Genomic DNA, 23,106 nt, shown 5'->3' on the forward strand with positions numbered 1-23,106 from the left:
AGTGATGTCTCTTAGGATTTTTAACTCTAGGAATAGTCAAAGTTTCTGAGCGCGGTTTAAATGAATGGCAATTTACAATTGATAACATGTATTGCTATATGTATTAAGCATTGGCTTTCTAAATTGCGTATGTACAGCACCTATTCCTAAAGCAAAAGGAACAGGCTCCTCACATTAGCCCTCCCTGCAATCAGAACTATGTATGCATTCACAGGTATACATTGCGTGTCTCCAGCACAGTATATGGAGTATACAGCAGGCTCTGAGATTTTAGGCATAAGGCACTGCAAATTGCCATGTCAAACTTAAGCTAAGCTGGTCATACACTTTAGGGTTGTCGTATGTCAAAGTACAGATGTGTCCACTTACCTTTGCTAGAATTTGGTTAAGTAGTCCAATTTCTCATGAAACTCATTCAATATAATATTATTACATGCTAGCAAAAACCTTTACAGATTGAAATTCAGAACATAATCACTAGATGGTTACACATAGAATGGACATCTCGTGACATAATACTGTATTGAGACATCTTGATTTTTTTTTTAAAAGGTTGATCATCTCATGCCACACATCTTTGATATGTTGAGGAAAGGTAAGGAAGGACACATCTGTAGCTAAAAGTTCTCTTTTCTAATTTACAAATAAATATGCACACTTAGATTTGCAAAGAATGCATGTTTATTGCAAAAGGAAATGGTGGGTAAGTAGCTACTGGACACCTCTGGAGCTGCTTCTCCTGGAACACAAAGACATGTTAAAATTCAACTCGCCTAATCCTTGTGTACCCTTAAAGCAGAAGTCAAGGGACACATGAGCTGTCCCCATTAGATTATCAGTGCGGTTCCCTAGAATGAACTAATGTTTATGACCAGCTTTACTCAAATGTCAGGTTATATCTTCTTTCATACAGGACCATAAGGCAGTATGTACAGTATCTACTACATGATAATACAGGTATATCATCACAGATGCATAGTTGGTAAAGATCATTTCCATTGGTATACAGTTTGACTAATCTGTTTTGCTAGTTATATCACTATGCCTAAGCCTTCAATACAACCTAATATAGATTGCCCATACAGTGCTGATAGGTACACGCCTTTGTTCCTTATGCTCAACATGCTGGAAGAACAGTGGATGCCCAGCAAGTCTTCAGTGTTAGACTGGTAAATCCTATTTACCCACCGGACTTTAGTTACATTTTAGTTGTCACTATTCCTGAGTTGAGACGAATAGCATCCCTGTATTAAGTAAACCAGACTGTAATCAATGAATATTTTATTGTAAATGACCTGGACGGGATGGGGATACGTCTCCAGCTTTGTCCATTTGCAGCTTATTTGTTCCTAATTCTTTCATTGGATATATGGTGTTACATTAATAGTGTTCCCCTGCACAGCAGGGAGTAGATTGTTTCTCATTAGCTTTGGTTCTATGCCCAAGACGCATTCTTCTATTGACCTGTTGATCCTCTTCAGGACATATGTTCTATTTAAGAATAAGCGCTTACATTTCCACTGAGTGTAGAATGTATATTGTGACCTCCAACTGGCCACACTGCAACAAAACATACCAGATAAGGGACAGTTGCTTCCAATTCCAAGGTCTTGTGTCACTGCAGTACCAGTGTAAACAACGTTCTCCTTTCTGCAAATATGGAAGCGATGATCTTTTTGCAAGGATTCATCCATATTTCCTAGAACTCTGAAACCAAGGCAGAGAAAGATATATATTATATTATATGATACAAATAGAATATATTATATGTCCACCGAATATAATATATGTGAGCTAATACCCATATAATTCATCTGTTGTCAGAATATGTGGATTATACAGAGTTGGCTTCAGGACCTCTGTAAATGGGTTGCTCTGTGCTCTATTGAAAGGTTTCATGGTGAATACCTGTTGATTCTTCCCTATGCAGACCAGCATGCCCTTTACCATTGGAGGAGAAGGGCTTGAAAAGTTTTTCCAGGTTTTTAATATTAGATCGGTGGTTGTCTGCATCCTCTTCAATGTTTACATCAATCGGTATTGCACATTTCTATACTTTTTGTGGTGGCTGTGCTTGGAATTTCAGATTTGTCCTAATCAAATGAATGTCTGGTACTGAGCTCTAGTGATGCTAGGATGCCCCTGGTTCTTAAGAAACGCATGTAGGGAACCAAGAGCCTCATGAGTCTCCCAAGCCGCTGGTTGGGGAATACTAATCTAGCCATGCCAAAATGGAAGATTAACAGTTTTTATTAACTTTGTTTAATTCTACTTTACTTACATCAATGTTAGCAATTTAAAGTGAATGAGTGTTAGGAAAGACAAAGAATAGCTCTTACCTGATCAAGAGGTAATATTAATGTCAAGGCCAAAGAATGAAGGCAAGAGAAAAGAACAAGAATAGGAAAAGGAACTGCAGAGGAAAAGGAATTTTTTAGAAAATTATCAAAAATGTGACATAAAAATAAGAATAACTTTAAACACATAAGAATGATGTAACACACTATTATTCACAATGTGCTAACTAATTCATTTCAGCAGATCAATAGGTTCGCTTTGCTAACGTTGTCCAGCACTGAGATCTAAAATCTCTAAAAACAAAAAAAAGGGGGACTTGTCCAATGAAGAATATCATTCATAGTATAATCCAGCCCATAATTATAAACATTTTTGGTAATTACACTTAAAAAAATTCTTATATCACCAGATATTCCAGGAATTATGTCAGTATTGCGCCACCTACTGTTTCTGTTGAGCAGCCTTTCTGTGTGGTGAACACAGAAAGGCTGTTCAACAGAAATGTGCCGAGGTGGACACACATGATCAGTCTTGTCTCCCTCTCTGCTCTTCCAGTTGTATGAGAGATTCCTGGTGTGGTGAAGCAACTGCTTCTGTAGCTGCAATGTTGCCTCTGCTTCTCAGAGGTGATACTGAGCAAGTGATAAGAGGATAAGACAGCATTGAGAAGAAGAGATAACATTGCAGCTTCAAAAGCAGCCGGCTCACCACACCAGGAATGCCTCTGCAGAGAGAGAAGCATGACATAGCATGTCTGTCCACCTTGGCACATTTACTGAGGTGGACATAGAAAGGCTTTTCAATAGATACTGCAGGTGGTGCTATAGTAACACTGTTCCTGGAATATCTGCGGATAAAAAACATTTTTAATTTAAGTGAAAATACAAACAATGCTTTTAATTATGGACTGGATTTAGCTTCTTCATTGGAAACCTCCATTAACACAAAAAAACATAATATCATAAATAAGATACTGCTAAAAGTGTAGGTATATAAGAGCAAACAAGCCTGAGAATAGGTCAGATCTCAGAATCTGCCTGGCACAGTGGTAGATATTGTGCTACAGTTGTAGACATCGTGCAAGCAGTGGTTACAGTAGACACTGTCTCTACCACATAAAAAGACCCCAATAATATATAAACAGTACACGGTAGCTGGGGACACTGCTACGTATTTTAAATTTGAGTGCTGGAACTTCCAGATACACTTGGACTATATTAAGAAATATTCTGCTGGATCATGTTTCTAGTCACAATCTGGTGGGAACAGGTCAGGACAACCCCTTAGATCTCTGCATCTAAGGAGTTTAGGGAAGTAATGTTTAGTGGGGAGAGTATACTCCATTCTCTGGTGATATTTCAAGTTCTGGATGGAGCTAAACTACAGTGTCATAATATGATCAGTAAAGTTTGTCATTCTAAGCTGTTCTAACATCTATCAGAAGTAAACCTACCAATAAAATTATAATGAATTATAGGGAAAGTTTGGTTTAGCAAATCAATTACCGTAGCTATTTTCTGTTAATAAAAGGTCCTGCATTCAAGGCAGAGGATAGGTCATCAGTATTAAAATCTCGGAAAACTCTTTTAAAGGGGATTCCAGGATTGATACTGATGGCCTGTGCTCAGGATAGGCCATCGATATCAGATTGGTGGGGTCTGACACCCAGCGCCCTCGCCGATCAGCTGTTTTGGGGTAGTTCGGTCTTTGGGTCAGTATGATTTTGATGATACCAAATTTATATCTTTTTTGTTTTATTACTTTTACACCACAAAATCATGTTTTAAAAGAAAAATGTTTGTGCTGCCATATTCTGGGAGACATGGGGGCACATTTATTAAGACCAGCGTTTTAGATGCCAGTCTTAATAAAGTCCTAAACTGGCGGTGGATCTGCTGGAGCTATGAAGAGGCGCCAGCCTCTCCATAACTTCGGTGCATCCAGCGCCAGTTCAAAATGTAAGACCGCTTCTGAGCGGTGTTACATTTGGACCTTTTTCTATGCCTTCTTCGCCCACTCCCACAATTTTAGAACTGGCTTGAGCCGGGCAAAGTCGCAGATATCGGCACAACTATCTGAAATACAATTTAGGCGTATTTCAGCATAGTAAATGACCTCCATAATGTTTTTATTTTTCCATTGATGAAGCGTTAAAGGGTTTGTCTCACTTCAGCAAGTGACATTAAATATGTAAAGAAAGTTAATATAAGCCACTTACTAATGTATTGTTATTATCCATATTGCTTCCTTTGCTGACTGGATTCATTTTTCCATCGTGTTATACATTGCTTGTTTGCATGGTTACGACCACCCTGCAATCCATCAGCGGTGGCTGTGCTTGCACATTATAGGAAAACGTTGCGGCCTGTCTGGTGGCTGGGACTTTGGGAGCATGCATAGGCTGGTGTTTTTCTCTATGGTGTGCAAGCACGGCCACCACTGATGGATTACAGGGTGGTCATAACCATGGAATGAACAGTGTATAATGTGATGGAAAAATGAATACTGCCAACAAAGGAAGCAATATGGATAATAACAATAAATTAGTAAGTGCCTTGTATTAACTTTCTACATAATAAATGATATTTGCTGAAGTGACACAACTCCTTTAAGTACAAACTGTAATTTCAATTTTTTTCATTTTTATTTACTTTTTATTCCATGTTTTGGGAGACAAGGTGGCCGAAAAATAGCAATTCTGTCTGTGTTTTTTTTTTTTTTTTATGGGGTTTAAAGTACTTTTTAAATGGCAAGATGGTTTTTTATTTTGTGAGTTGGTAAGCTTACCACAATACTAAGTTTATACAGTGTTTTTATTCCTTAATACTTTTGCATCATAAAATAGCTTTTTTGTTAAAAATCATTTGTATCTTATGTCTCCATATTCTAAGACACACCTATCAAGGAAGCTGGGTGAGAGCTTATTTTTTTCAGTACAGTTTGGAGGACTTATGACCTTTTAATCACTTTTTACATCATTTTTTGGAAGGTGAGGTGACCAAAATCAACAATTTCTGCATTTTTTTTTTCCATTTTTTTTCCCCCCCAGCATTTACTGTATGGCATAAGTAACATGAACAATTTATAACTTTTTATAGACAAGACGTATATTAGAGATATGCCCCTTATACCCTTGTTGCTTCCATTACACATATAGACATATATATATAACCCCCTGAGTGTGCGGAAGAGTAGCAGCTACCTGTGGGCCCATGAGGAGCGTATGCGTTAATTTTTGCTTTGGAATTGATGTCGCCCTAGGCTGTAATGGCTGTTATTTATTTTATTTTATCAAGGGATCGCAGAATGTATACTATAAATTCCCATATACATCAATATCTAATATCTATTCCATAAATTGAAAATATTTGTCCTGAATGTCTATCTAACAGATATGGAGTCTTACCTGACTGTTGTAATTTTCTTTTTGATAATTAGTTGAAGATAACGAAGCATATATAGAGCAGGAGCGATATATATGAACATTTTGTACCATTATTTTCTGCACCTTTATTTGAATATTATCATGTATGTAAGGTTTCAGTAGAATCTGACGATATTAGGTGATATGTACATATAATTGTTTGATGTTGTCATATGTATTTGTACTTATGGAATATTTCTTTATTGTCACACAGTGTTTGATAAAGGTTCCACGACCGAAACGTCACAATTTGGTGAAGTTGCCATATAAAATAAATAATCAGAACATAAGTTCTCTACTGAGTGCTGTTGTTTATCTCGTCATTGCATGAACAATTTATAAATCAGTTTGTTGCAGATGTGTAGTACATGTTCGTTTGCAGATATTATGGCAAAAATAGTTTATTAACTTGAAATTTAAAAATGTATGTTTTCAAAAAACTTTTTGCACTTTTTTTTTTTTTTGTCCCATTAGGGTACTTGACCCTCCAATGTCCTGACTGCTGAAATAATAAGTTGCAATACTTGTGTATTACAGTGTATTATACCTTGTCTTCCACAGATGACCCAGAGGCTATTGTTGGGCCTCTAGTTACTATAGCAACTATTGCAATTGTGTTGCATTGAGACTAATAGGGTACAGGGGGTGCCTCTCCCTCTGTCAACCACTTAGTTGCTTTGGTCGATATTGACTGTGGCATCTAAGGGGTGGAACTGACAGGATCAGGGTTAGTGCAGATCCTGCCAGTTGCAGCAAGGTGTCAGCTGTTTATCACTTTGAACATCCACTGGGGATGGCATGGGCTCAATTCCTGAGCTCACACCATCTACTGCACTTGATGCAACTTTACGCTGGATGTGGCCAAGTCACTTGCAGTCTGGACATAGTTACATCCTTTCGCAGAAAGGGGTTAATAAATCAGTAGTGAACATTTCTATAAGAATAGGGTTCATTATTAAGCAAGTTTTACCGTTAACTTGCATTCCACGTTGACGACTGTTGGCAGGTTCCACATACAGTACAGCCTTGCTCATTCTGTACTTTATGTTCTCCATGAGCTCTTTAGTCATAACCACAAGTTTCTTTAAGGGAAAGAAACAATTTTATAGGATTCAAAAATATAAACTTTTACAACCAACCTTTTCCTCTAAGTCTTTAATTTGTCTCTTCTGGATATCTGTTTTTGTTTCCAGGTCTCTTATTCTCTGAAATCAAAGAGGAAGCCAGAATTCAGATGAGCTATGAAAATTATGCAGACCCTTTGAAGACTTGACCTGAAATCCACTTACTGGTTTCATATGGACCAAATATGTAGGGTAACCATGTATTTGTGGTTTTATTTAGCTTTTTTAAATAATACAATTTGTATTATCTATAGAATTATGTGTATCTACATAAAACTTTCCAAACCTATGCCAAAACACTTGATCTCAGGCTCTCTTCTCTGTTCATTCACTTAATCTGACGGTTACAACTGGCATCTGCATCTTAATTAACATGGTTCACAGACCTGACTTTAGTGGTCAGTCCTCTTTAAAGGGGTTCTCTGGGACTGAGGTATGGATGACATTTCTCAGCACTTTTGCCAATCTGATATTGGTGAGGGTACTGGTCGTCAATACCTCAGTCCAAGTGAAGAACCCCTTTATGTCCTTCAAAAATAATTTAGTTTCTTCTGGTGCCTGTGTTCTATGTGAGGCTTCAGAGTCACAGCATATAGCCACCTTAGCCCTTAAAGGGATTCTCCAAGCTTTTCAAAAAATCTGAGAAAAGTATTTTTCTGATCTATGAAGGGAAAATGGTTTCCCCAGTACTTACCCATCCATTGTGCTGTCAATTCTGACTTCTCCGTTGCACATTACAGCTGAACTGTCTTGTCTCCACAGGTCAGAAGACTGGATTTTCAAAAAAACTAGGAGAACCCATTTATTGTGTAGCATCAGCATAACATACATGCAGCATTTCAGAGGCCCTGCTACATTTCTCATGCTTTAGAAAAAGGGCAATGCCTCTGAGACATTGTGTGTATGTTATGCCACTGCTGTACATTATTAAGGGCTAAGGCCGCTATATACAGTCAGGTCCATAAATATTGGGACATCAACACAATTCTAACATTTTTGGCTCTATACACCACCACAATGGATTTGAAATAAAACGAACGAGATGTGCTTTAACTGCAGACTGTCAGCTTTAATTTGAGTGTATTTACATCCAAATCAGGTGAACGGTGTAGGAATTACAACAGTTTGCATATGTGCCTCCCACTTGTTAAGGAACCAAAAGTAATGGGACAATTGGCTTCTCAGCTGTTCCATGGCCAGGTGTGTGTTTTTCCCTTATTATCCCAATTACAATGAGCAGATAAAAGGTCCAGAGTTAATTTCAAGTGTGCTATTTGCATTTGGAATCTGTTGCTGTCAACTCTCAAGATGAGATCCAAAGAGCTGTCACTATCAGTGAAACAAGCCATCATTAGGCTGAAAAAACAAAACAAACCCATCAGAGAGATAGCAAAAACATTAGGCGTGGCCAAAACAACTGTTTGGAACAGTTTTAAAAAGAAGGAACGCACCGGTGAGCTCAGCAACACCAAAAGACCCGGAAGAACACGGAAAAAAACTGTGGTGGATGACCGAAGAATTCTTTCCCTGGTGAAGAAAACACCCTTCACAACAGTTGGCCAGATCAAGAATACTCTTCAGGAGGTAGGTGTATGTGTGTCAAAGTAAAAAATCAAGAGAAGACTTCACCAGAGTGAATACAGAGGGTTCACCACAAGATGTAAACCATTGGTGAGCCTCAAAAACAGGAAGGCCAGATTAGAGTTTGCCAAACGACATCTAAAAAAGCCTTCACAGTTCTGGAACAACATCCTATGGACAGATGAGACCAAGATCAACTTGTACCAGAGTGATGGGAAGAGATGAGTATGGAGAAGGAAAGGAACTGCTCATGATCCTAAGCATACCACCTCATCAGTGAAGCATGGTGGTGGTAGTGTCATGGCGTGGGCATGTATGGCTGCCAATGGAACTGGTTCTCTTGTATTTATTGATGATGTGACTGCTGACAAAAGCAGCAGGATGAATTCTGAAGTGTTTCGGGCAATATTATCTGCTCATATTCAGCCAAATGCTTCAGAACTCATTGGACGGCACTTCACAGTGCAGATGGACAATGACCCAAAGCATACTGGCAAAAGCAACGAAAGAGTTTTTTAAGGGAAAGAAGTGGAATATTATGCAATGGCCAAGTCAATCACCTGACCTCAATCCGATTGAGCATGCATTTCACTTGCTGAAGACAGAATTAAAGGGAAAATGCCCCAAGAACAAGCAGGAACTGAAGACAGTTGCAGTAGAGGCCTGGCAGAGCATCACCAGGGATGAAACCCAGCATCTGGTGATGTCTATGCGTTCCAGACTTCAGGCTGTAATTGACTGCAAAGGATTTGCAACCAAGTATAAAAAAGTGAAAGTTTGATTTATGATTATTATTATGTCCCATTACTTTTTGTTCCTTAACAAGTGGGAGGCACATATGCATTCTGTTGTAATTCCTACACCTGATTTGGATGTAAATACCCTCAAATTAAAGCTGACAGTCTGCAGTTAAAGTACATCTTGTTCATTTCATTTCAAATCCATTGTGGTGGTTTATAGAGCCAAAAATGTTAGAATTGTGTCGATGTCCCAATATTTATGGACCTGACTGTACTGTGGCTCTGAAATGTAATGTGGAATGTCTATGAAGGTCAGTTTTTCTAAAACTTAGCATGCTCTGTTTTTTTTCTGCTGTTTTTCCTATACTTTTTTTCTATAGGACTTCAAAAACACCACCAAAACACCATGAAAAATTAATGAAATTCATATTTTTTTTAACAAAAAATTGCATATGTGAAGAAGTCTATGGACTAGACTTACACGTGTACTCTCCGTGGCAATTTAAAAAAAACTAAAGACAGCAGTAGGAATTGTGCAAAGTAAAAAGTGAAAATTACAGAAGGATCAGTCTTTCCTTTATATGGTATCCACTCCTGTATTTAGGTAAAGAAAACTGCTTCAAAAACTGCCATGTATGATTCCAGCTGAACTGATTTTGTCTTAAGTAATGTTAGTTAAGTTCCTTCTGAAAACAAGCAATTATCACAATAAAATAGTTACATTTGTGGATTTATCAGATGAGCTGCTATTCTTAATAATCTTGTAATTACTACAAGAAAATTTCCTGGAGATGTCTGCAACTGGGAGAGACTAACATTGTATGTACATTGTCGCTTTCATTATTTTAATATATGCCCAAATCAGTATTAAAAGGGTTTTCTGGAACTGTAATATTAATGGCAGCAAAAGAAGAGTGAAACCTTAAGGTCTTTTTAACACGAGCGAGTTTTCTGTCTGGATGCGATGTGTGTTTCAAACGGACAGCATTTGGACTGAATCCTGACCCATGCATTTCAATGGGTATGTGCAAATGAGAATCATATTTCACACATCATCTCTGACTTCAGGAAAAATTGCACTATATTCTATATTGTGTGTTTTTGCAACTCTGGCCCCATAAAAGTGGATGGGGCTTGCGTGAAAAAATGAAGGCATCCGGATGCAATACAGATGCAATGCGTTTTTCACTCATGGTTGGTAGGAGATTTTGAGTGATCTTCATAAGTTTTTCTTCACGGTTGTGAAAAACGCATAAAAAGCTGATTGCATCCACGCGGAAAACAATGAAACACTGAACCCAATCCCAGGCAAAGCTGATGCATGGAAAACCATTAGTTTGTCGCTGAACAGATCCTGATATAATCTGTATCACTTGTGTGAAAGAAGCCTAAGTTGTGGGACTCAAAAAACCCCCACTAAGGCCTCTTTCACACGGGCGTGACGGATTAGATCCGAATGCGTTCAGGGTGCGTTAAGTGAAACTCGCACCATTTTGCAAGCAAGTTCAGTCAGTTTTGTCTGCGATTGCGTTCAGTTGTTCAGTTTTTATCGCGCAGGTGCAATGCGTTTTGATGCGTTTTTCCCGCACGTGATAAAAAACTGAAGGTTTACAAACAACATCTCTTAGCAACCATCAGTGAAAAACGCATTGCATCCGTACTTGCTTGCGGATGCAATGCGTTTTTCACTGAAGTCCCATTCACTTCTATGGGGCGAGGACTGCGTGAAAAACGCAGAATATAGAACATGCTGCATTTTTCACGCAGTGCAGAACTGATGTGTGAAAAAAAACGGTCATGTACACAGACCCATGGAAATGAATGGGTCAGGATTCAGTGCGGGTGCTATGCGTTCACATCACACATTGCACTCGCGCGGAAAACTCGCCCGTGTGAAAGGGGCCTAAATGTCCCATGCTGATTCCAGACACAACTGACACTTGGGTTTATTCGGATATAGTTCAAAGACAGGACTATATTGTCTGTTAATCTTGGTGGGGAACTGTTTGGAGAAGGACAAATATGGTAGATCTATATAAAGTATCCCAATGTCTGCCCATATTCACCTGGTGAGCTTGCTGGAGAAGCTCCATCCTCTCCTGCAGGATCTGACAGTCAAATTCCCTGCTTTTCCGTAACATCTGCCTCCTCAGTTTTTCCACAGCCATTCTCAGTTCATCTTGTTGCTTGTCATTGAGTAACTCTCCAAATTTGATAACCGATTCCTGCTGCAATGCGTTGTACAAGGTGGCCTCCAAATCTTGTATTCGCTGTTCAGTCAGTGGGTAATTAGATAAAAGAGAACAAGAGGATTACTTTTCATAATTTGCCTTTAACCTAGCACATTTTACAGCATTCCCGATACACCAAACTATTCAAACCATTTCATGCAAAATGAAGGTAGCAATAAATCTGTGTATTTGTCTTAAAGGGCTTCTGTCACCCCCAACCCCCAATTTTCAGTTTTTGACTTATTATATTTTTTAATGTAAGCAGATTCCATATATGCCCCTCTTACCTCGGGCTGTGCAGTAATTACAGTAAAAAACCTACTTTTATTATATGTAAATTTCTTCACTACCAGCAAGTTGGGCGGACTTGCTGGTAGCCGCCGCATCCTCTGTTTGAAAAAACGCCCCCTCCTCCACTTGATTGACAGGGCCAGCGAGCGCTCTCTCCTCCTCTCGCTGGCCCTGCCTGCAGCCTCAAATCCCGCGCCTGCGCCGTATCGGTCGTCATTCGGCGCAGGCGCTCTGAGAGAAGGACGGCCGCTCCTTCCTCAGTGCGCCTGCGCCGATGACGACCGCGGGATTTGAGACTGCAGGCAGGGCCAGCGAGAGGAGGAGAGCGCTCGCTGGCCCTGTCAATCAAGTGGAGGAGGGGGCGTTTTTTCAAACAGAGGATGTGGCGGGTAGAATTACAATGTATGGCTTCATGTATGTTATCATGCCACCTGAAGGCTATGCATGGCATTCATGTTTTTTCCCCCCATATGACAGGGCAGAATCACTCCTGTTCAGCTAGGCATTAATTATCTCCAACATACTTGAACATTTACTGCTGTTAAAGAGGTTGTTAAAGTGGCAGTGCAGTGTAATTACACCTTTCTCTTTCCATTTAAAGGGGTTCTCCAGAAATAAAAAAAATGTAAATACTTAAATATTATTTTATAATAAATATATTCACAAATACCTTTCATTACTTAGAATGACTCGTTTTGTCTAGGTAGCAATGATTAGGAGAAATAAAATGGCCGCCGTCCTATCAGTACACAAAAAACCTGCCCTAATCACACAGCTGGAGAAATTACTTCCCCACAATGAGCCACAGTGCTGCCTCATCATCCTCTCTGCTCTGCTTGTCAGGAATCATGATCCTGAATACAGGTGAATCTCTGTGGGAATGGAGAAGATGAGGAGACATGAGAGGAGGGTGAGGTGTGGCTAATGAGCAGCAGCACTTGTTTACAGTCTCCATTACCACAGCAACACATCACAGCCAGTTCATGTCTCCCATGAACTAAACTTAATTCCCCAGAGATTCAGCTAAAAATCTTATCATCTGTATTCAGGATCATAATACCTGACAAGTAGAGAGGAGGAGGAGGATGAGGCAGCTCTTTACCTCATTGTTGTAAAGGAACTTGTCCTCATGTGTGATCAGGACAGGTTTTGTGTGAACTAATAGGACAGGGGCCATTTTGTTTCCCCTGATGATTGCTCCCCAGACAAAACGAGGCATTAAAGGTATTTGAGAATATATTTATAATAAAGTAATATTTCGGTATTTTCATTTTCTTAATTCCCGGAGAACCCCTTTAAGTGACTGGGACTCAAATGGCGTGGCCGTGTAGGTAAGCATTGAGGAGGATGAAGTGCTCGCACAAGTGTTGCAGGCTTTTCAAACAGCTGATCGTTGGGGGTGCTGAGAGTCAGACCCCTGCCAATCAGAAAACCAGACAACCCCTTTAACCTTCATTTACTGCATACACTGACATAATATACTGCATGTATGTTGTCACACTATTCAGTACAAACCACATATGCTTGGTCTAGTGCTTGCTTCCTGTAATCCAGTTCTTCTTCCAAATACCCCTTCAGTTTACAGAACTGCTCCTAAAGGAATTAAATAGTATATTGATTCTTGGTGGGTTGACAGTTAGTACTTCTTTCATGGTGCAAAAATATTACCAACAATATTATACATATTATTATTATTATTATTATTATTATTATTATATACTGAAAAACTTGTATATAGTAAGTATAGACATTTTTTTACTGATGCCTTTTTTTACTGATGCCTAACAATCCCCTTCAACTGCAAGGAGGCTGTCGGTCAATGAAAACGGACTGAATAGAACATGTTATATTTTTTATATACCACCAACGCGTATGGTAAGAGAGGACCCCCAGCCAACCACCATCGGATCCCCATGTCCTTAAGAGCGCTCTAATACTACGTGAAACAAACTAGCACCTGGACCCTGCAACCACTCCAGATTGAGAGGAGATGCCGGGAGGCGCGGGCACCGTGATCTCTGTAAGCACGTGGGACGCCGAGGCCACAGACTCTAATACCATCAGCGTGTTGCCCACTGTCACAGCATAAAGGAGAGCCTCCAGATTTTGCCATCAAGCAGCGCAATGCTCACAGCATAGACCGCGACATATACTTACAACATAGAGGAAAACCTCCCATTTCCTGCGATACTGCCGGGCTGTACACTTACCGGGACTAAATTACCTGAGACAACTAACCGTGAGTAACGGATTCATTATCCAGCCCTAACACCTAAGTGAACTAAGTATATATACCAAGCTGTTTTATGGATAAAAGCTGTAAAATAAGGGACTCGCACCAACCAATATATATTCATATATACTGCTACATCTTATCCTATCTGGAGAAACGATATGTTGTTGCCTTTCTCACCCAATTGTATTGGTATATGATATCAAATACCTGGATTACAGAAATATCCTGGAGCATATATATTCATCTCCATACTTCTACCAATACTGCGGGTAGATGAATCTTGTGGTTTAAAAATCGAGAGCACATATACCCATCTCCAAACTCTAATAGACATTGCGGTCCTATGATTATTGTGGATGAACTATTTGCTGGAGGAATTTTTACTATAGGAGGATTAACTTTCGCACCTTTTTAATTTATTCGGATGAACTTTGATATATGAAATTTTTTGGGCGCAGATACATCTTCCTGAATATTCAATCAAGTTGCTATATGGCCAAATAAATACATGCTGTTTGAAGAATATCGGAAATATCCGTTATAGGGACCTAATCACACCACGGTTCTATTTTAAATGTAAATAACCCTATAGACTACCATTGTCGTGTGAATGCAGCCTTATACTGATACAAGAGAGGGTTAATATATAATTTAATGTCATTCTTACATTCAAGATAAAAAAAAATTGATTCCTCAATGGTTGATACTTTTTAATGGCTAACTGAAAAGTCGATGACACAATTGCAAACTTTCAAGACCACTCAGGCCTCTTCCTCAGGCATCTTTTAAGACAGTATCTGAAGATTCACATATTTATACACCAAAGTACATAGGAATAATGAGTAGTGATGAGCGTCAGGGGCTATATTCGAATTTCCGATATTTCACGAATATTTGGGCGAATATTCGACATATATTAGCGAATTCGAGATTCATTTCTTGATTGCGAAAAATTGGCAATGCAATATTTGCGTAATGCGCGCGAAATACAGTCGTGGGTCACTTTTGCTACATTTTTCAAGCTGCTAGAAGTTTCCTGAGACTGAAGAAAATGGTTGGCATGGCAGAACATTAAAAATGGCTTTATATGCAGTTAGAGTGCTCCAATATATTTGCGATTGCGCTAATTGGCACTAATGATGCAAATATTTTGACGCAATACGTGAAACTTTACATTTTAGCAGGTCTGACTACATATTACTGATTGGCGCACTATGTATTGTTGTGACATCACGTGTATTTACATTTAGTCTAAGACTACTAGTTGCCTGCTCTTGACATGTGCATATTTTATTATTGGTATTTTATTTATATAAAGTAAAATTTAGCTTTTATTGTTTATTTATTTAATAAATTGTGAGCACTTATATCTAACCTACTTAATTAAAACTCTCTACAGTAGACCCTTTGTGTGCTAAATTTGCGTAAATGTTCCTTTTGTAATAGCTGGTATTGCAGTGGCGGCGTGTTTTTAGACTATCTGTCTTTTGGCTAACTGCTTCTATGTGCACCTGCTGTGCTTGCAGTGGCGACGCTGTTGCTTCCTATACTGCCTACTAGCTTTTCAGTGTCTGTGCTTTCTGACACATTGGTGTAACATTGTTACTCTGATTTGTAACTGTAATTGTAGCTATTCCATTGCTACACTTGCTGCCTTCTAAATGTCTCCTAGCTCTTGTTCTGATGCTGTACTTAATTTCTGATGGCGGCGCAATCGCTTACTAAGCTACCTAATAGCTACTCGGTAGCTTGCACACTAATGCTGGGTCTGCTGTGGTCTAAAAAACTAATCACTGCCCCCCGACATGTTTCGCAATATACATGGCGTCCTCAGGGGATCGGGCAGTCTGCACAGAGGTTGGCGTTACCGGATGTATTTATTACCTCCTACTCTAATGACGTAATCGATTGGTAGCGAATAGCTTTATGTCTTATTGAGTCGATTCCTGTTACAAATGGCTTGAATGGCGTCAATAATCGCACGATCATTCTCTAATCTCGCGCATGTCACTGCACTTAGAAATTTTGACTAGTTCACTATTTAGTTCACTTGGTCCTGACGTCAATATTCGCGCGATCATTCTCTAATCTCGCGCATGTCACTGCACTTAGAGATTTTAACTGGTTCCAATCTGTGTCTGACCTATCAGAATTCTAGGATACTTACGATCTTCATTTTAATTCTATTATTGCTTCTTAAAGCAGGTTTGGCGCTTGTTATTATTTTCAGATCCCTGCGCTAGTTTTGTTTTTATTTATTTTGGATCTGAGGGATTTTCACTCTAGACTACTGCGCATGTCTCTATACTTAAACATTTTTTTCTTTTTCTTTTTGGATTGATATCTCTCATGTTTTCTCTCTGTTATTATTAAATGTGCGCTTTCTCAGGTGCTTAGGCTCATATATCTCGATTTTGTTTTTGGTCGTTGGTAATCTAGCTAGTGTTTATTCCCTTGTTCTTTTTTTTTTTTTTTTATTAATTATATTTTATTTTGCAAATAGTGAAGATTTACAGTATTCCATTTTGGTATCACAGAACAATAATACCAAAATTCTATTAATTATATTAATTTCTTATATATTACTCAGATTTTTACAGTATTTTTTCTTTTCTTATTTTTCTTACAGGTCAGAACATACTGCTGGATCCATTGAGAGGTAATATACTCAATTTGTATTTCTTTCTGATTAATTTTTGATTTCGGATGGACTTGTTTTAATTTTGATTTCAGATGAAATTATTTTATTCTTCGCCACTACTCTGTTATTATATTCAAGGAGGTCAGATTAGATTTATTTCTTTTAGATTGCTGCTTTTTGCTTTTTCTTTTCATTATTGTATTTTAACAGGAATGATGCATAAGTGAAACCTTCATTTAGGCCTTGGGGTGACAGACTTTTTAGTCTGTATATCCAGCGGGTTTCTTCCTGCTGTAATTTTTTGTCTATATCGCCCTGTCTGGGGCCTGGTTTGATTTTTGTTATTCCCCATATTTTCAAGCTGTCACTTTTGCCGTTATGTTCTGCTTGTATATGTCTGGATAAGGTGGTATCTGTTTTTAAATTGATGTCGCTGAAGTGTTTTGATATTCTCCTCCGGAGTTCTTGTATAGTTTTGCCTACATAGATTTTGGGGCAGCTGCATTGTATCGCATACACCACTCCTGTTGTTTTACAATTTATGTAATGAGCAATTTTATACTTTTTTTGATGGACCGGGTTTACAAATTTTTTACACACTTGCATTTTACTGCAGAATTGGCAATCTCCACAAGGGTAGGACCCTTTAGTGGTTAGCCATGTGGTTTTTTCTACTGGTTGAGGGTTCCACTGGAAATGGCTATGTACAAGCTGTTCTCTAAGATTTGATCCTCTTCTGTATGTTATTGTAGGATATTTTGTAATAACACTCTTAATATCTTCATCCAGTCTCAGGATATTCCAGTATTTTTTAAGGATATTACTGACTTCTTGATGTTTAATATCATATGTGCCTATACAGCGCACTATTTTTTCAGTGCTTACTTTTTTTCGGTCCTGTAAAAGGTCATTTCTATCTTTTTCTTTTGCCTTCTGATATGCTTTATGTAGCACTTTTTTTGGGTATCCTCGTTCCAAAAATTTTTGGTATAGTATTTTGCTTTCGCGTTCAAAACCATCCTCTGTTGAACAATTTCTTCTTGCTCTAAAATACTGGCCTACTGGTATTCCTCTTTTCAGAGGTATTGGGTGGTAACTTGACCAGTGGAGGAGGCTATTGCTTGACGTGGGCTTTCTATAGATTTCTGTTATTATAGTTCCATCTTCTGAAAGGCTGAGGGCTACATCCAGAAAATTGAGTCTGTTTTTGTCAATTTCTCCAGTGAATTTTAATCCAATTGTGTTTATGTTGAGAATTTTAACAAATTCATAGAATTCTTCTTGTGTGCCTTCCCATAATATTATGACGTCGTCAATATAATGACCCCAATATGTGATATATTTTGTGAATTGACTGTGTGCTTCAGTGAACACTATTCTATCCTCCCACCACCCTAAAAAAAGATTTGCGAAATTTGGTGCGCATTTCGTACCCATTGAGGTACCCGTGATCTGCAAATAATATTCTCCGTCAAAAATAAAATAATTGTGAGTGAGTAGGAATCCTAGAAGTGACAAAACAAACTCATTATGCTCTTTATACTGGGTGCCCCTTGTATCTAGATAGTATTTTACTGCGTCTAGGCCTTTGGAATGCTGTATGCTGGTATATAACGCCTCTACGTCTAAGCTCGCTAAAAATGTTCCCTTTTCTACATGTATATTTAGTAATTTAGTCAATACATCCTTCGTGTCCTTTAGATGTGATGTTAGACTGGGGACAAATGGGGATATCACCTCATCGACATAGCCACTTATCCCTTCACATAGACTTTCATTTCCGGATACTATGGGTCTCCCTGGAACTGGGTGTCGTTTTTTATGTATCTTAGGGATAGCATAGAATGTTGCAAGCACTGGGTTCGGCTTGTACATTACTTTGAACTCATCTTTAGTGATCAGATTTTTTTCTTTTGCTTGTTGTAAAATACTCTTGAGTTCCTGTACAAATTTAATTGTAGGATTAATCTGTAATTTTTTGTACATATTTTTATCTTTTAAAAGATCCATAACAATTCTTTTGTACTCTGGTTTCTCCATTATTACTATGTTACCCCCTTTGTCTGACGGTTTAATTTCCAGATTTTTATTCTCTGTTAGTTCCTGTAACGCCTTCTTTTCTCTTTTGGTTAGATTACTACCAATTTGTGACTTCTTCCCCTTGATTATTTGTAGTTCTATAGTCACTAGATCTACAAAAGTCTGTATGTTGTTATATTTAGTAAAAGGTGGTGTGACATCACAGCACTATGTCTGTAGCATGTACTGTATGTATGGACAGCAGAACCGGTCAGCTACACTATATCACTATCTAACCTGCACTGACTATCTCCCACTAACTATCTGTATTATATATATAAGCTAACTAACTATCTATCTAATGTAGTGTGGAAAGCACAGAGCACAGCAATGACACTGCTGTTTTAACACCCCAGCGTTGTGTTACTAAACTCTTTTACCCCGCTACAATCTCCTAAGAGCATTAACCTTTGCCTCTGATGTAATTTTACATTATATCCTCACAGCTGTGCATTGTAAACCTTGTTAAATATATATTGTTGTAATTTACATGTTCACCAGCAGGTGGCAGCATCATTGGTAGAAATAGTTTTAATGTCATGGCCGTTCAGAGTGGAACGATCCTGTTCTGTTCTGCCCCCCTGCTGAAGAGAAGTGAGGTTCCCACATCCTGCAGCAAGGGAGAAAAAAAAACAGTTAGAACCAGTTCTATCTCTCCCTGCATAGGGAAGACAGCAAGGATCAAGTCTCGTTCTGAGATTTGATCAAATTCCCAGTCTGAGCCCTCCAGCTCAGCTGGATGACACAAAGCAGAAAGTTGTAGACAACTCCAGTTCCAGGAAGAAACCATACTCTGAGAAGATAACTGTGAGTAAAGACCAGAGACCCCAGGAGAAGCCATATTCTCCTCCTCAGCTAGTCAGTCCCCCATACAGCAGAAGATAGAAAGAAAGTGCAGAAGTCAAATTCCACAGTATAGAGCTAACAAGCAGACGTCTTTTCCTGCAAGCTCCAGGTACATGAGAGAGCAGAAGATATATTCCTGCCACACATTGCCAATACCTGCTGGGACCTAAGACAAAAGCTGTATCTTGTTTGGATGAAAGTTACAATCAGTAAAGACAAGTTTGAACTTCACCAAAAGTCTGGATCTAAATTTCTGCTGCAAATTCCTCTATTACTCCTACTATCACTACCCTCAATTTATTGCAAGTGAGCCAGGAGCCAGGAGTCCAGCCGTACCCAGGTAGGAGACACCGTTGACACAATTACTACTACCATACAGAGACATTACACCACTCTGGCATTCCTAACCTGGGGCGTGAGTTATAACATCTTGGAGGGCCCTGTGACAGTACCCTGCGCACGCTGCGATTGGCGTCACAAACAAACTGTAGACTATTATACCCATATCCTGACCCACTGCATTAAAGTGGCGTCGGTATACCCGCATCCTGGTCACTGCTCTCTTAGAACTTTAAAAAACTGTAGAAAATGGCTGCTGGGTAGGTTCTTATATAGTAAGGGGTAGGCAACTTTCCTATTGGTTGCTAGGGATGTTGCTAAGCTCAGACAAAGACATTGCAGCCTTCTCATTGGCCCACAAGCAAGAAGGGAGGTTACTGATGAAAAAAAGTCTAGAATATTCAAAATTAGGAATATATATCACTCTATTCTAAATATTCGCAAATTCTCGAAGTGCCAATATTCGCAATTCGAATATTCGCGCTCAACACTAATAATTAGGTAGATGAGACAAGTGATGTAAAGCAGATCAGTATGAGTGGGGGAGTAAACAAGCAAACTGTTGTAGCAGTAAATTGTTGTAGTCATTATAAATAAGGATCGTAAAAGTTTTATTGTCCTCTAATAAATATCCAGTCCATGAATGCAATAAACCCAAGAGGTCGGAGGGGCACACATTCTAAAATTGAATGAAACTTTATATGTGTGAATGTAATGATAATAAATGTAAGTGATTACAATATTAGCGCTAAAGGATAAGTTTATTAGGGAAAACATCACAATTGAAAGGAGTCTCTACCCTGTGGGCCCACCTCTAGCCTGGATACAGGATGAGATACGGTTGGGCATAGAGGTCCTGTTTGGTATTCTGAGGCACATTTGCCCACAGATGTTGCATCTGACTCTGTACGTCGTGCACATTCATAGTTTGCTGAAGCTGGTGTCTCTGCTGGTTAAGAAAATGATCAATTGGTGATAAATCTGGCGACTTGGCAGGACAAAGAAGTATAGCAATCTGGCGGAGATATTCCTGGGAAAGCCTTGCCGTGTGTAGCAAGCATTGTCCTGCTTAAAAATACCAGTTGGAATCTCTGCCATGAGGCAACACGTGGTCACAGGATGTCCTCTACATATAGCTGAGCTGATATTACCCCTCATATAACTACTAGGGATGACTGACTGTGCTATGCGATGACTCCCCAGATCATCACACCAGCAGAAGGGTCTTTGTATCGCTCCACAGCAAAGGCAGGATTGAAATGCTCAATATGAGGCCTCTATAGTTGAAGCTGACAATCATCGGATCCCAAACTGAACCTGGATTTGTCACTCATTTGACACCACTGCAAAGAAAGGTGATAGTGGCTGGCTGCCAATCGCAGGAAACGTAATGGATGCCATGACACCAAATTTTCTTTTTGCTAAGCACCTGGAAATGGTCCGGGCAGAGACAGGGATATGGAATGAAGGTGTCACCTGTGTCTGGATGATGAACAAGGAAACTGTCGGAACTGCTCATGTTTGTCTGCGGATTAAGAAATCCCCTTGTACTAGTGGTCTGTCTGGGCAATCCGGAGCCTGTTCACCATGTGTATGTCCTCCTTTAAATAGTGCTCCTAACACCTCCTAATGGCGAGGTCAGAATGGCCTAAACAGCGGGCAGTTTGTTAAAAGAACCATCCGGTCTCTCTAAGTCCAAAGATGTGGACCCTACCAAAGCCTGTGAACTGGGCAAAATGTCTTGGAGTGTGTTGTCTAGACATGTCCAGCACTCAGTGATCTCTCATCAAGGGGGAAGCACTTTTACGCCCCCTTGTGGCTAAACCCAGTGTCTAATCAGACCACCCCTGTAATCATTTACATATCTGCCTCCATAGACATAACTGCGTGCACAGTTTGGCAGCATCTGACATCTTTATCTGGGTGCGATATTTTTATTTATTTTTTTGCAATGATTGTATGTATGAATTCCTTAGTGCCCTAGGCTTGTGCATTTCACTATCTGGTTTGTATATTAAACTTTACATTTTTGTCTTAAATCATCCACATAGCAATATGATTCACATCATGATTTCACATGCAGCTTCCTGCCATACATGCAAGTAAAGTTGATAAGGTGAAGGTTGAAATCCATCGTTGTTGAGAGTGAAGCACTGGCAAAACCAATATTAGTCATAGTTCTCATCTGAGATCTACCTACCATATCACTCTCCAGCTCCATCATCTTCCGATGAAGTGCGGCTTCAGCACCTTCAATCTGTTGTATCCACTGTGGGTACAAAAAGGAAACTGCACCCATCATTATCAAATAGTTTTATAATATACATATAGCCAAAATATGTTTCTTGGCTTAATTGCTATAATTCTTTATGATTTTCTGTCATTGTATGGCTTTGAAAAAAACAGGTGATGTCAGCTGACATTCAGCTGTCCTTGGAAGTAGTATACAAGATGACCACAAGGTGGCAGACTTCCATTGGTTAAGTCTCATAAATAAGACTATACTATACACAGGGGTAGGCAACCTCTGGCACTCCAGCTGATGTGAAACTACAACTCCTAGCATGCATACTTGCTGTGCTTCTCTCAGAACTCTCATAGAAGTGAATGGAGCATGCTGGGAATTGTAGTTTCGGAACAGCTGGAGTGCCGAAGGTTGCTGATCCCTGCTATAGCATATAGTCATAGAGCATATAACATATCTAACAAAGGCTGAAAATGTGGCCATGTGAATAAGTCCAAAGTGTTTCAGAACTGCTGAACATGCCTTTAGTGCAATCAGAAAAGGCGGAGGAAGATCTGCAATTTTGTAAGACCACTTTATTGTGATCTTTTACAGCTATATATTATTCTGTTTACTTAGTCTTTTACCTGTTTACCTATTTTTTGTAGCAATTATAATCTTATATATTTGTATATGATGCTTATTCAAAGTATTTGATTATTTTATGGACATGAGATATATATCTTATTTTTAAATGGCCTACTTAACATAATTTATTATGATTTACTTAGAAAAGACACATATGCAAAAAATTGAGCATTCATGCTCTGAGTTATTCTCATAAATCCATGTTTAGGTGATAGATGCTTCTTTGGTGTGCAGGAGAGACTGGTACCATGCAAGAGAGACTTCTTCTACAGTATAAAAGTATGTAGTAGCAATCAAGCCATGTATAAATACCTATATAGAATTGATTATAGCCTATTCTTACCATGTCTATATAATGTCAATGGACTCATTTTAAAGGGTTATTCCCATCTCATCATACTATG

General features: G+C 39.0%; 1 protein-coding gene across 1 annotated transcript in view; it reads right to left on the minus strand.

The window, feature by feature from the left end:
• Positions 1–1,142: 1,142 nt before the first annotated feature.
• JAKMIP2 (janus kinase and microtubule interacting protein 2) overlaps positions 1,143–23,106 on the minus strand; it is a 173,358-nt gene continuing 151,394 nt past the window's right edge. The window contains exons 18-22 of the mRNA XM_040406284.1: positions 22,031–22,099; positions 13,205–13,282; positions 11,234–11,437; positions 6,862–6,927; positions 1,143–1,707 (exon numbers count right to left, since the gene is read on the minus strand). Coding sequence (XP_040262218.1) covers positions 1,687–1,707; positions 6,862–6,927; positions 11,234–11,437; positions 13,205–13,282; positions 22,031–22,099 — 438 coding nt within the window. The 3' untranslated portion in view covers positions 1,143–1,686. The remainder of the gene's footprint in view (positions 1,708–6,861; positions 6,928–11,233; positions 11,438–13,204; positions 13,283–22,030; positions 22,100–23,106) is intronic.

Source organism: Bufo bufo, chromosome 1 (assembly GCF_905171765.1).
Source record: "Bufo bufo chromosome 1, aBufBuf1.1, whole genome shotgun sequence".
NCBI lineage: Eukaryota > Metazoa > Chordata > Amphibia > Anura > Bufonidae > Bufo > Bufo bufo.